We start from the raw sequence: 16,484 nt of genomic DNA on the forward strand, positions 1-16,484 counted from the left end.
AATTATGCTCTGAATTAAGGTACATCCTCTCTAGTAACTATCAATAGTTCATTTTCGACAATACCATTGGCGTAGGTCAAGAAATGTTCGATTCATTTATATTTGTTAAGGACCCTTATACTTAGAACAATCAGACCAGTATGAACCAATTACGATTCTTGTTAATTTTTCGTTTCCTGTTAACCATGTTAACCAAGGATATCGATCATGAATCCTCGATATAAGCAGTATTTTTAGATGCATTCAATAAATTAAGATGCATTCAGTATTTTGAGATGCATTTAACATTTTGGGAAGCTTTCAATACTTGGGAAGCATTCAATATATTGAGATGCATTCAATTTTTGGGGACGCACTCAATATGTTGAGATACTTTCAATATTTTGAGATGCTTTCAATATTTTGAGATGTTTTCAAAAGTCCGTAAACATACTCCTTCATCATCCTCCAGTTTAGTTAAGTCAATTGTGTTAGATAATATTCTATGAATGAACACTAGCATTATATTGCTTCCACAATCATCATTTTGCTTGTTTTGTTTCTGTCACTATACAGCCATTTTCCTTTCCATGCTTATTTAACGCACATGTTTTTATTCATTTTGATCGACAACATTTTGAACTGATAAACCTATTTTTGTATTAACAATATTAACTTAACATGACTATGATACCACTTAGAAAAGACAGAAACATTTCCATCATAGAGATTATCACAACTATTGGAGGCGTTATGGTGTAGTTGTTCTTACTTCTGAGTTGTTCTTACTACTTAATCAGAGGGTCATGGATTCGAATCCTTCTCTTTGCTGCATTCATAGTAGGAATATATTCCATGATACGCAGGAGCGCGTAACAGCTGATCTGCTAAAAGCGCTTGGACTTTTTATAAGCGAGATTTTTTCCTCTCGATATTGTATTTTGTAATGCCCTCAATATACGAGTACCTTTAATTTGTAATTGATATTTGGCTCATATTTTTTAAATTGAATAATGATGCATGTAATATTCATAAGAGAGTAGCGCCTTTGTTTTCAATTTCCTTTCGTCATTCTTGATCTATTAAAATCTAGAACCAGTGTGATACGTGCATGTGAATAAACTCTATACCTTCTGTCATGGGAAATTATGATTTTTCATATCGGGTAAATTAGTTGATGGGAGATTAAGCAGAAAAGTCAATCAGGGAACAAAGCGATTTAAAAATCACCGTAATTTTGGTAGGAAGGGCCCTGCTTGATCGCCTGTGGGCGACACTCGCTTGAGATGACGTGTAAACATTATCGAGGGAATTATTTTTTCATATTTTGAGGATTCGGGGCTATGATGAACTTTATACCAATACGCATCCCATGTGATGTGAGGGTGGAACGCAAAGGTTCCGCTCTGACAAAAAAATAATCTCAAGAGGCAACTTAATATTTAGTAATTATGCTTATTATTTCCATAAGATAGACCTTTTTATTGACTTCAACTTCAGAGAAGAGATTGTCAGACTTGTCTTTGACCGCAGGAGAACTTACGATTCCGTTCCCCGTTGATACATGGACACCAAAACACTTGTAATCAAAATAATTGAATAAGTTATAACTTTTATTTCATTTCCTGATCAAACGAATTATCATAAATGAGTTACTTGCAGCTATCTGTTGTTGTTTTTGTTTGGTCATAAATAGGATCAATGATTGTTGAATAAGTGAATATTTACCCAGTACTGATTCGATAGCTCTGCTGGGATATATTCACTCTGTTATACAACAACCGTCTCCCCGGTGACGCAATCTCCTTTTGACCAATCGGCTCAATGAAAGTCGTGCGAGGGTGATGAAATAAGCAAACCAGAGCAGCGAAAACAATTGATTTCCCATTGGATTCATATCTCAGGCTTCAGTGAATATGCCTACAGGCAATAACGATGGGCTATCCCGAGGGGAAACTTAAGACTTTGCTCATCGGTTTGGCTTGCAATACTCTGCCAGAGAATGTGGCGTACGTGTATAACACCACTAAAATAATTAGTGTCATTTTGGTATTAAAATATCAAGAGTAAGTATTTGAGGTAGGCGTATTTCTGATAACAGATTCTTCCATGTCATATAGAAAAAAAACTTTCGAATTGAATAAATGGGAAAAAAATGTTGGTTAATATATGCTATCTTCTATGAGATATCGATAGAAGAATATGGAATGTATTTCCCTCCAAAAATAATTAGGACAGGATCAAAGATATAATCATTAACATGATTATTGGATGGATGTATCTTTGCGATATCTTTGATAGCTCACGATGGCTAAGTCAGTTTGGCGAAAATATGTTGAAATGTCATTACGTACTAACTAGAAAAAAAAATGAAGATAAGAAATTGCTGGTTAATTACCTGTCTGGATAAACCAAAGCAGTCCAGATATTTTATAAAAAATATATTTCAAACGGATTCGACAGAATATCTCTTGAATTCAAGTCATTCAGGATTTAGTCGTATGAATCTTAGATACATTATCCCATCATAATAAGACATCTACCTGAGAAAAGGCCCATACAATAAAAGCATCTTTCAAATAATTATAGAATGCTAAACTTTGAAAAACAAGCCATAAAAATACCTTTGATTTTCTCTCATATGTTGTCCCGTGTGGGTATGTATATAGATAAGATATAATACAATGAAGACTTTTTTTAATCTCTGTCATTATACAATTAATGTCACGTCAATTGCACATTCCAGTAATTAATGTGATTGGTATACTCATCAATCTCGTCATGACGTGTGCAAGGTTTTCATCGGGTTTATAAACACTATCTATTTTGCATCAGAGATATAAGTCTAACCCATGTTGCCTCTTCAATGTGAACGATATAAATAGAAAATAACATTTCAGTGAGAAACGTGAGAAAACTCACGAACCCATCCCATTCAGAAACAGTATCCAAGTATACATGGACATAATATAAAGATAACCAAGTATTGATTTCATATGAGCCAACAAAATTCGAAATGACACAATTTATGAGAAAAATAACACACCAAAAAAGCCCACTTTAGTTTAGTTTAGTTTATAGTATCTGTCGATTAAGGAGTCAGTTTCATCATTATTTTCCCTCCAACTTGGACTAGAGATGTTTTTACATAGGTAACAAATCAAATCACATTCTTTTCAAACTGGATACACCGTAAGGCATCACTATTTTGATCAAGCTTTAAAACGCTCTTTAAATATAATTCATAAGCAATTCTAATTAGAATTTATCATTAATCGCCTGTGAGTGATATTTGAAATTTTCGTTTTATGTCTATGTAAACTTAAACATGTTTAGACTAACGCTCTCACGCTGAATATGAATATTTTGTGCAACTGACATCGAAACACACATCTCAACGAATCCCAAAATATGTTATGTCCAAGTCTTAATTGAGTGTTACAAAATGTTTATAAAGTCCTTCTTAAAGTACAGAATGGGTAATTTCAATCTGATTACAATATTAGCAGTATATATAAACATATTCAAAAACGGTTCCAGAATAATTTTAGGCATATCTAAAAAAAAAAAAGTGCATAACTTGTACATAATGTTTGTACTGTGCAATCTTAGGTGGGTCCGATGTCTTGATTTTAACCCGTTCAAGCTCGCTTGAGAAAGCAATAAGGAAGCCATCAAACTCGTGATTTTTTCTTGAATTTTTTTTACAAGTAATGTCTGTACAATTCAACAGAACCTTTCATCCAGCCTGAAAAGCATATTCTTTTTAAACGGTAAGAAAACATATTCTCCACCACCATCAATTTACAATTTTCATGGATATTATACCAATGATATTTTATTTATTGAGTTTAGTGGCACAAGTTATGAGGGACAGATTTCTCTTGGGATGGTGAAAATTTTATCAAGGAATTGATTAAATCTTTCCTTATTGGTCCATTGTAATGGATCAGATTCTTTTGTATTTATGTCAATTATATGAATCAAACAAAAAATTGTATACTCTTTCTCCATCGGGAATTCAGTGATAATGCAACTTCTCCTCAAAGGGAATACAGCTTTAGTCAGGGGCGCCGATCCTCGGGGCACATTGCCCCCCACTTTTTGTAGCACTGAAAAAATGCCCTTTTTTACGCCAGAAAAATGCTCCCTCATGAACGTGTACTGTGCCCCTTTCACCTGAGGAGGACCCGTTTTAGGTGTCACCAAGTGCCCTTTCTCGCATAAGTGTCATTTTTTAAAGCAAAAATGCTCCCTCTCGAACGTGTTATGTGCCCATTTCACCCGAGAAGGCCCCGAGTTATGTGTTAGAAAGAACCCCTTGCCTTCTTGTAAGTGCCCTATCTCGTATCAGTCATCATTTTTTACCCAAGAAAAGTGCCCCTTACGAACGTGTTCTGTGCCCCTTTCACCTGAGAAGAACCCATTTCACGTGTTAACGAGTGGCCCTTTGAAACAAGAAAACAATATTCCCATTTTTATATGTTACTACAAAACTTGTAAAGATAATCCTACCTGCCTTAAGCTTCATGAGTCATGTGAGTGGGGGTAGATAAGCAGTGGTGTGCAGATGGGGTCTCTTGCCCCTCCCCAATATTTCACGAGCAAGAAAAAAAAGAAAAGGAAAGAGAGAAGGTTGAAATATGATATCCTTTTTTATTTTAAAGTCAAAATCTATCACAAAATTGGATTTTCGTTATAAAAATGTCAAAATTTTTGGTCGCCCGCGAATCTTTTAAATTTATGTGACACGACATATTTAGCCCCATCAAGAGTTTTGCCCCATTACGCCACTGTAGATAAGTAATTTTCTTTGTTTTAAGATAGTGCCCTTTTTAAAAGAAAAGGTGCCATTTTTCCTCCCCCCCCCCACTTTCAACTTCGCTCCGCTGCCCCTGGCTTTAGTATTCAATGAATACGATTATGAATGTAGGCGAATTTAACAAAATGCTATCTAAAAAAATAGAATTAGTTAATTTAACTATCTACCTCTGGTGAATACTTAACCCAAGCCAGTGTCGGACAGTCAAAGTTTCAAATATCTCTGCTCAGTTACTGATATACTTCATTGCTCCGCCCTACCCACCAAAACGTTATAAATCTACGCACGCCAGACACATCCACTTTTCTCCAAGGGGTACGATCCATAAAAATCATAGCATCACTCCCCGCGGATGACTGACACAATTAATGGAGAGGGAGAGAGACAGAGGAAGGAAGAGAGACAGAGAAAGAGAGGTGGGCAATGAGGGAAGGGGTGGATATAATCTTGTCATATTGATACGTCAAAGGGGTGAGATGAAATACCGCTATCTATTCTAGTCCAAGTTGAAGTATACTCGTCTACGACTTCCTTCTCATTCGTCAAAAGAATCGAAAGGTTCATCATTCGTATCCATTCTCCATCTCACTATTATCTACAGACTCATCTCTGTCATCAGTTGGTTTTCTACTTTTTGGCTGATCAGTTGGATAATCGCATATCCCCATCATCGCTTCGCAACAAACATTACCTGTCTTTTTTATTATTTTCTGCATCATCAATTCTGGCTTTTACCTGCGATCCTGGAATCTCCGGAGAAGATTTCTTCCAGTAAGAGGTTAGTTCCAGGTTTCTTTATAGTTATTGTAACTGAATTTGGTTTTTCTTGTTTATTTGATTGAAACAGCTGACTTTAATCCTCATTTTATTTATTCATCTATTGTAATGAAAATAACATTAATTGACATGTCATGATAAACTTCATTTAAATAATAATCATTTTTACATTATCAGTATTCCGTTACTAATGATTCCTAAAGTTCTTGAGGATTTTTTTTATGATACGTGGACGATTATAGGTTAGAAGAAATATTGTTACCATGTCTACATAATCATGATTATTCAAAGATTTCCTTGCTTTACAAGGTCTATATACATTTTATGTTTAGCATTATTTTGTCCATTTAATGAAATAAAATTGCATTCGTTTGAACTTAAAATTAACCAAGATGTAATCTGTAGTAAGTTCCATATGATAACACCATTCGAGATTGGAAAAGATTGTATATGCAATTACTGAGCGCAGATATCATTTTTTGATACCAGAATATATTACCACCACCATATAGCAACGAAAACTGCCACCCATAACACTTTCAACAACAGCCAGGAAAACCACAATCTTTACCACCAACAATACCATCTCATCAACCACCGCCATCATCCTCACCAGCATCACCACCACCTCCACCACCTCAAAATTCATAATTTTTGCCCGTTCTCCGTTCATTTTTGCATGATTTTTTTTTTCCAAGTAATATCCCTATAAACATCTCATTCTATTTGACCTTCTTAATTTCAACACTGAAGATCTCTAAAAATTCATATGCATTGACAATTTCAATTGATATCTTCAGAAGTGTTATGATTTTATCCAATGAGGTAATTTGTGATTGATAAATCTGCCACATCTATATCAATATAAGTGTCGATGGAATGTATATAAGACCAAATAAGATAGGCAAGTAACGACTAAATTTCTTAAAACAGCAACGATTTTTTAAAGGAAATTAGGATTAAGGTTTATCATTTTCGTTATAAACATGAATCATCAGTGTAATAGTGTACACACCAACAACCATTTCGAGGAAGGATTCTAACCACCTTTGATAACCATTAATTTTGATCGCCTCGTATAGTGGGTTATGAGCGTCAGTTAAAACGAAATGGGAGGGGTTTAAAAATTTAAGTTTTATACCACTGATATAATTTTTTTCTATAAGTTTATGAATTATAACATTTTGAATGAGATAATAAAACCAAATGACCTGGATTGTAACCCTTCAGCAAATTAAAGGTTCCTACAAAATTGAAGGGCGAATCGTTTGCATGGGTGAAGATTTAAAAAATAATTAATATTCGGACTTCAGATTCGTTTTGGTTTCAAATTTCTACGTTTTATCACAATTTCGTTGAAATGTGTATATTAATAGTGAACTCGGGGTGGGTGAAAGAAAACTTGACTTCCTACCATGCCTTTATTGTTACTTCATGACATTTAAGAGTGAAATCAAAATATTTCAAAAGCATTTTAGATGATATAAATTTAGAACTTCAATTGTTTATTAATTTGCGACAAGTCGTTGGTAAATCAATACGTCGATCTGACCGGTTATTCATATTATGACCTATACATAAGAGGAGCCAATATGATACCAGTGGTGATTTCTTGAGTGCTAAATTTTCTTTGACTAAATTATTTTCCTCTTGGATCGTGTGACAACTGATACAATATCACGCTCCGAGGTATTACAATCCTACGCAGTTTAATTTTGTCCATCATGCGAAGAGTGTTTATTTTCCTCACTCGCATGTTGCTTTGTTTGTTTTAGAAAGGGCCATGATGTTTAGATTTTAAATATTCTAGAAATGACTAAAAAGAATTTTACTTGAAAACAGAAGTTCAGGCCAATACAGCTCACAGGAGATATATATATTAGACATTTTGCCAATCGTCAAGAATTAGGCGGAAACTCTTTCCTCGTTTTAAGGTGGACGTGTGTGGAGTATGTTGAGGTGGAATGTGTGCGTGTGTGCGCGCGCGAAGATGTGTGGTTGTGTGTTTGCGTCTAGTGCGCTTAACTGTACAATTAAGTGTATCTTTTACTTTTCCTTTTCGCATATTCACAACGGTACTTTATCACATTCGCCCTCTGTATGAGTCTTCAACTAACTTTTCCCTTTTCTCCTTTTTCTATTTAAAAAACACGTTTTTAAGTATTAAGTTTTATGCACTAATTGTGAATCTTTCAAAATTTTATTTTGTTCAATTTATGTCCATTATGATTATCATATTATTCTAACTATTTTTAACATTTAATTCATTTTACAATACCTGATCGCCATACGATTTGTTATATAAGATTATTAAATCAGGAAAAGCGAACATGACAATAAGAATGCATAATTTAATTAGGCTTAGTGGCTCATCCTTTTTTCTGACATCAATTATGCACAATAAATTTTCGATCGTGACATAATGTAGATTACCTTCCCATTTATTCATTATTTCTACCCCCTGACAATATTAAATTGTTAACTCTTTTCTATCAACCACAATCATGTGAATCGAGTTGAGAGAGAGAGAGAGTGGAAGAGAGTCTGTGAATGAGGGGGTGAGATAGCACTAATAATGCGTAAGGCGTAACGCTTGGGTGACGTTACACACGATATAAAGCAGCGTGACTTCTCTTCTCGCAGCAGGTACAAAATCAACCTTTCAAAACAAAAAGCGTCAAGCATAATGATTACCTTTCATAATTTATAATTACATGCATTTGAAAATGGAGATGACGGTGATGTTGATAAATATAGAAGTTTACTACTCCATCCCTAAGAAGGAATGTATGATAATTACTAAAGTGATGATGTTTATTCAAAATCACTTATTTTTCCTCATGTTGAAATTATATTTTCACATTATATTTGAATCAATTAGAGTGGTGTTTTTTTCATTTGGAAACGTTTCCTATTTCAATGATGCAGAATCGGTTTCAAGGAAATAGCAGATCAGATAGTCACATAATGATTAGTATTTTCTCATGAATATAGAGAGTTCTAGGCTATTTATGATAGCTATGGACGTGTAATTACCATCATGTATCTCCGATGGTGTTTAAATATGTTTGAATTTAGACAATTTTTTTAAATAGAAAAGTAGTAAAACCCATAGTAGTCGTGTCGTCGAATTTCAAACATTTTATTACAAATTCGCCGGCCGGATAATTTGGTCAGGGTAGTATGGCAAGGCCCCTCTTACCTGGTTACAACATTTTGTAATGGGTAATGTCTTTATCTTTCCACTCCACACACACACACACCGGCATGCTCACTCACACAAAATCCCACACACTCTTTACCCACACATTTCAGCTCCATCTTCTTAATTATCACGCCACCTATCGTGTGAAAACAGAATTAAGCGTATACACCGCCGCACAGGTTTATTTTAGAGCATAATTATCATAACTAGCCTTGACATTAAATGGAGTGTGATGATAAGCATAGCTTTTAGGATGATGATTAAGTCATAATTAAGCTTTCTCATGGTTCAGTGAATATTCAGCCATAAAAATAAGCAGACCTCATTTTCAATTGGGTTTAGATTGCCATTTCAGGTTGCAGGATCCATATTAATATCCAAAACAGTAATATACAAACTTGTATTGACTCACATCACAGCTGACTAGGAGATCTTTAAACAGGTTTTATGTCTTAATTTTCCGTTATGCTTAAAAATTGTGATTTAACAAAATATATCGCATTTTTCACAATGATCCAGATAGAGATTATGATAACGGATTTATTTAAACTTAAACTGTCGTGTGACACTCTATTTTTATGATTTGCCACAGGGCCACGCCACAAAATTTCCCGGGGGGGGGGCAAGAGTAATGGTGACTTCATCATTCTGAATGAAACTGAAAACTAAAGGATACTATGATTATATATTATGATTATTATTTAACTCTATATTTACAATTCGCTGCTTTGTTCTGTTTTAAATTTCCACTTAATATACCATTCTCTCTTCATTAGTGATATCACTTCAAAATGTTGGGCCTTCCATGTAGGCATGAAATAAGACAACATGAAATATTACATTACTACAAAGTAAATCGTTTGAAAGAAATTATAGGATTTTTAGAATTTCATTTCTTGCTTGACATTATAATGTATCTTTAGAAGGTATGAAAGTTGCATAATGGCAATTGCTTCAGAGAAACAGACAACTGAAGATATGTTTGTTCTTTTTTTTCATGCAGGTTTTGCCGTGGGTGGTTCCCGATGGAGAGTAAACTGTACCCGTCTTCATGCCCTTTATACCTTATGATTGTCGTCGTCGTCATCTCGATCGGTCCACACTGCGTCATCGCCGACTTCCAATGCATCCGATCACAGTGTTTTAATGGTGCACCTACCTTCGAAAATGCCTTACGACTCAAGATGGACACGGTTGAATCTGCGCTTCGTCAGTGCTTCCCATCGTTTAGCTTCACGCCAGGCGTAAGCGACGCTCAAATCGCCGACGCCATTGGTCACCTCAGGAAATGCAACCGGCATGCAGCAACCAACCTGTCTAGATTGGTACAGTCATATCACACGGACTTAGTCTCTGGCTGGCAGAGTTGCTGCAACACCCAATTTTTAGGGAGAAGACGGCGACGACGAAGCCAGGTTGTTGACGGCGACGCTGAAATTATTTTGCAGGAGGGTCGTGAAAAGAGGAGAGCGAGCCTTTTCAGACGGCTTGCAGACCTGGTGGCGAATCAGTCACGAAGATTGCTTGATGATTGAACAATATACGGATGGACTAGAACGATTAAACCTTGTCGTATTGTGATTGTGAATATTTTTTTGAAAAGAGAGGCTATACCATAGATACACTATATACATTTTGTGTTGAACTGTGATTGTTTACAAAGTCAATTTTCAGGTTTTTGTCGATATTTTTCCGTCATTGGTTTCAACATAAAACCTTGATGCTAATGTCAATGAGAAATAGTTCTACACGCTTTTCCTCGTGTCAGGCAGGCTGCCATTTTGGTCACAAAAAGCCACGATATCCATCACTGAGCATCTTTGTATATTTTGTTTCCTTGATAGTAAGACTTACCATTGAGGCTTAATGCATTACAGGCAAAGGTTTCTGCTCAGCGTAGCTTAATAATGATATTATGTCTAACTAAAAACAAGACAATGCGTCATTATTGTGATTTTGATTACTGATGGTTGGTTCATAGAAGGGATTTAACGTATTGTTCAAGCCTCTCCCCTTCCCTACAAAAAGGGAAATGATGATCATGTGCAATTCAGACTTGATAACGAGTCAAAACTGTTCCAAAGTATAAAGTCAGTGAAAACACTTTAGGATAGAAAATGACAATTCTTCTCTCTATTTCTCCACCCTGACACGTACGCTGCTCTTGCTCATGAAAGGATATTCAAGATAGTTTTCCATACCAATCACCAAATCTCCTTGTTTTTCCCCCTTCATTTTAATGACTGAATTATGATATGTGAAATATATATATATACAGCAATGAACAATGATATTCCTAATGGATGGATGTCAAAATATTCAAATACATCTTTGGTTCATATGAAAATAGGTGAAACCTCCGTTTTATATCACATGCTAATAGGAAATCGGTCACGAATTGCCACCAATAAAACCAGACATGACAAAGGTGTGACAGAAACGATTTGCAAACAAACCAAACTCGAATTAGAATCTGCACAGCTTATCAATGTCGCCGTCATCCCAACGAGACCCACTCCACATCAGCTAATGCCATATACAAGTGAAAATAATGTATTAGTTTTGTAATTAGTAATTAGTATAAATTCCGTTCAATTATGCGCAGAAGATATGGCTAATTTCAAAACATCTTTTATCTCATCCATTCAGGCCTGCACCTAGTGTTATGAAGGTTGATTATCTGTTGTGTCAAATTCCAAATAGTTTCACTCTTAAACATGTTAAATGCTGTACAAGCACATCGACGAAATCGACTCAAGATTGACCAATAGAATCACGTTATTTCCATTGACGTCATCTTGGTGTCCGTTTCGTTGGTGCGACTATAACATAAGTTAGAACATATCGTGTTGACATTTTAGTAGTTAGGTCTACTGCATCTTAGACATCATCACTGATTATAACCTTTGATAATAAACTGTGTCAACTTATTATTAAAATAAAATTTGAATCTGTCAACTATCGATGCTTTAAAAATATTAGATTTAACTCAACCTCCATAACGCGACATTTATATTAAGTTTTCTTGTGCATGGCGTCTCACAGACTACTGACACTTTGTCTTTGCCAGCTGTCTTCGGATATCGATTTCTTACACTAAATAAGTCTCATTCAAAAATGAAAAATCCATTCATATTGTTCTCCATTATGATTATATTAGCACACTATTTCGTAGAATATTTAGACGCTTTTATGCCCCAAGTTGTCTTGGAAAGCGTGAGAGTACATAACGATGTCGCATGTACGTAATGGGATATGCTATAAACCAAGGCGTGTTAGGCATCAAAAGCACACGATTTGTGTCAAGCAAACTGACAATCACAACAGAATGTTGATTCGGCTATCTTGTCTTGCTTCAATTACGGCGGAAAAATGGATTCATTTTCATCAGATTTAAATCGGGGAGGAATAAAATTGATGAATTTTCATGTGCATGCATGCTCGTGATATTTTCGGTTTAGACATTATGATATTCTGACATTTGAATAATTATGTCTGTTTCTGATGTCCCGCCACGCCCACCCCAATCATCTTCCCTGCTCATTTGTTATAGACATTCGTGTAATGTTCATGGAAATGAATTCATTGTAGTTTCTTTAAACGGTAGTGTTGTTAATTCAATAAAAAGGATTACTATAATTAAATAAAAAAAAGTGATATATTATATAAAATGTGCTATGTATATATCAGGGATATAATGTATAAAACATGAATATTAAAGTTAATATTGATATTCCTGTGTATTTTATATTCGTATCCATGTAGTTGATGCTTCTACAGAGCGCCTATCAGACTTTCGTCCTCAGTAGCAAAAAATAATGATGGTGCTCATCAGGGCTCCGTAACACAAATATTTTGAGACGGATTCCAAATATGGAACAATACCTCTGATTGGTTCCTGGTCAGTGTTTTGAACAAAATCGCATGTCAAAATAAACCTGATTGGCTATTTCTGTTTAGCGAGCGACTGCATACATTAGAACCCTGTGATGTGTGTGTTTCATGAAACTCTTTGTTCGTGGTTTTCATTGACAAATTTAAAGGACAAGTCCACCCCCCCAACCCAAAAAAAATGATTTGAATAAAACGAGAAAAATATCAACAAGCATAACACTGAAAATTTCATCAAAATCGGATGTAAAATAAGAAAGTTATGGCATTTTAAAGTTTCACTTCATTTCACAAAACAATTATATGCACATCTCGGTCGGTATGCAAATGAGGAACTGATGACATCACTCACTCACCATTTCTTTTATTATATGAAATATGACATATTGTTATTTTCTCGTCATTTTCATGTGAAATGAAGTTTCATTCCTCCCTGAACACGTGGAATTCCATTATTTTAACATTTTGCGCTTCAGGCAAGGAGGTCCTAATCGTCAAATTCGTAAAAATTGAAATATTGTATAATTCAAACAATAAAAAACAAAAGAAATAGTGAGTGAGTGACATCATCGACTCTCTCATTTGGATGTAACTGGTTCGTTCATATAACTATTTGTTAAAAATAAGCGAAACTTTGAAATGTCATAACTTTCTTATTTTACATCCGATTTTTATGAAATTTTCAGCATTGTGCTTGTCTGATTTTTCTCTTTTGATTCAAATCAACATTTTTCTGAGGTGGACTTGACCTTTAATGATATAATCGGCTGGAAATCATGTAAATCTGATTGACTGGGAGCAAATTAGTCAGTAAAGAGCTCACCAAACAAACTCATAATGAAACGCTAACCTGATGTCATGGGTATGTTTGTATGGTGTGTGTTTTCTGTTACATCTTCATTGGAATCTCACTTTTCTGACTTAAGTTTAAAAAAAATTGGGGCTGTAATTTCGTATCTTAAACTGAGGATATTCATATTTAAGAAAAATCAGAAGCATCCTTATAAAAATTCATCTTTTCCAGATCCACATTCACCAAATAGTTCATATTTTCAAAAGACCATATTCACGATGCCCTTGTTCGAAGCCCCCCCCCCCCTGTTTCACAAGTAGAATGTACCTCCCACTTTTAGGCCGACCCCATTTTACTCCACTTGGACATTCGTACATTATTCTCCATCTTTTGTCATCTTATGTGATTGATTAAGTATGCAGTCTATCTGTCCTTTATGTACAGCTTGAATGTGATAGTGCAAATACAATAAGAGTGTGGTATTTTCGAAGATAGAACTAGAAGAGAGGGAGCAAGAGGAAGAGAGAGAAGGGGAGGGGTGGAGTGAAAGGGCGAAGTATCAGAAATAGTTAAAATTTAGAAAAGATTTAGTATCGGACCCAACTCGCATACATGGCCATGGCACCCCTCCTCATAGTGGTGTACCGTGGGTAACGTCATTACGGGGGCACGATCAAAGAAGCGCGCTCAATATTTTTTTTCAGTATCCTTACAATAAAAAGGGAACATTTTAAGAAAAGTTAGTGGAAATTTTACAAAGAGCAATAGGGCCTACGTATTCAACTAATGAAATGAAGCGAGCGCGAAGCGCAAGCTGGAAATTTTTTCATTCAGATCTAAAAATACTTTATTCTCCGTACTATTTTATGTGATCATGTCACATATTTCACAAAATAAGCAATGCGAGCGTGAAGCGCGAGCAGATATATATATATATATATATATGAACTTGATACATATCTAAATGATTATAATATTGCGTGCAAGCTCCTTTTATCAGTTTGAGACCTGAAACAAAAATAATAAGCAATTCTTAGCATTGTAATAATGAACGAAAGAAGTATCTCACTAATCGAGTATTGCGAGCGCGAAGCGCGAGTTGGACTTTTTGCATTCATAATTGGTAATCATAAATAAAAAAGAGAGGTATCTAACTGATCATATATTGCGAGCGCGAAGCTCAAGCTGATTTTTCTTTAGTTTGAGACATTACAAAAGGAAAATTATAAGCACTGTAATCATTAACTGGAGAGGTATCTCACTAATCAAATATTTCCAGTTTCCAGTTTGTGCGCTCGCGAAGCACAAACTGGAATTTTTATTATTTTCAGAATTGAAAAAGGGACAAATTTATTGACTGTGTGTATGAATTCATGAGGTGTATTTTATATTACTAATCAAATAACTTTAGCGCGATTCTGAAAATTGACACTTTATGGATTATTTTTTTAGGAATTCATTAAGAGCATACGTAACTTATCATTGAACAAAAGCAGCAAAGCAACAAGAGCACAAAGTTTATATTGAGACATAAAATGGAGATTGTTTAAGCCCCTTTAGTAATCATGAAAAAATATGTATTTTCTTGAATTTGTTATACATTGAGTTGGAAAGGGAATGTTTGAACAGCTACCTAATCATCTTGGACGGTGATTATATGTCGCATTAAAAAGTCAATGCTTACACCGGGAATAGTGAACACATATACGCTCTAAGCCAATTATGTTTCATCAAATTTTGAAAATAAATATAGTATTCCCTTTTCCAACTACGATTCTCTTGCTTCACCCTCTTTCTCTCCCTTTCCCCTGTTTTTTTTTTGCCAACCAATGGGGGGGGGGTACGTGCCCCTCCCCCGAAGTTGTACCAATGGCTTATGACATGTCTTACGCACACGCAGCTTTCCCCCTATACCAAGAATCCTTCGGAAAATATTAATGATTTTTTTTGACAGACAAATCATATCGTCGGCTTCCCGCAGGGTGATATATTTATATGGGTCAATAATCAGAATTTAATGCAAATTGTGCTTTGTAACCTCCTCGAATATTATCATTTTCTTCATATTCTACCGCTTGATCACCGATCGACCTCTCGTTTCCTATTTATGAGCAATTACCGAGCATTTTAGCCTAATAAAGCATGCAAGGCTTGGAGACCAGGGTGCTCAAGAGCCCCCCCCCCCCCGATCACTTGCAAGCAAGTGATCGCTATAAAAGACAATCTAAATGGAATATTCCTTTGAAATGACCTTTAAATCCCCACCTCAAGCCTATCTCTGAAAGTGTTTGTTTCATCTCCAACTACAACATAATTCACAAAATAATGATCAATTTTGACCGGACGAAAGATAAGATGTCTCCAGTAAGCACATTTTATATAGATAAGTCTGCAAAACTTAAAAGCAGGAAAGCTTAAGTTGCAAAATTATTTTACAGAAATCGAGTTATCCACTTAAAATTATTTACTTTATTTTTATCCATACAGGATCAAAAATAGCTTCAAAGGACATAGATTGAAGCTCTTTGGCTCAAACAAAAAAGAACATCTGGTCAGGAACTTATTTTTTCCATTACACTTAAATTTTCAAAAGAAGTTGACAGATTATGATTGCTTGATGATGGTCTCATGATTACTGCTCTAAATGCTTTAGATTCAGTATTTACTTGAGATGCTAGAATGATAAAAACCCGTTTGATCCACACTTTGGTTCCTTTGAAAAGATAAATAGTCAGAATTTTTTTCTTATACACACAGTTTGTGTGCGGATTTAGAGTTTATTTCGTGAATTTATTATTTTTTAGAAGCACTACATTAGCACCCGTAATATCCTTTTTCTCTTTGACTTTTGTGATGAACTAATTCATTTTAATTTTCACTTCGTGTATTTCCATTTCAACCATTACAATGTCTTTTGGCTTCGTACATCTTCATAAAAGCAATGAACATACATCCGAAATTATACGTACAAAAGTATATCATGCAAACACGATGGTAATTAAGGCGACTGCAAGCAA

At 35.0% G+C, this 16,484-nt stretch overlaps 1 protein-coding gene across 1 annotated transcript; it reads left to right on the forward strand.

The window, feature by feature from the left end:
* Positions 1 to 2,286: 2,286 nt before the first annotated feature.
* On the forward strand, positions 2,287 to 12,712 carry LOC121412032. The gene is made up of 3 exons (XM_041604944.1): positions 2,287 to 2,294; positions 5,403 to 5,579; positions 9,787 to 12,712. The coding sequence occupies exons 1-3, from the start codon at positions 2,287 to 2,289 to the stop codon at positions 10,316 to 10,318; spliced, it is 717 nt and encodes a 238-aa protein (XP_041460878.1). The 3' UTR covers positions 10,319 to 12,712.
* Positions 12,713 to 16,484: the final 3,772 nt, after the last annotated feature.

This window comes from Lytechinus variegatus, chromosome 3, assembly GCF_018143015.1.
Source record: "Lytechinus variegatus isolate NC3 chromosome 3, Lvar_3.0, whole genome shotgun sequence".
Classification (NCBI taxonomy): domain Eukaryota; kingdom Metazoa; phylum Echinodermata; class Echinoidea; order Temnopleuroida; family Toxopneustidae; genus Lytechinus; species Lytechinus variegatus.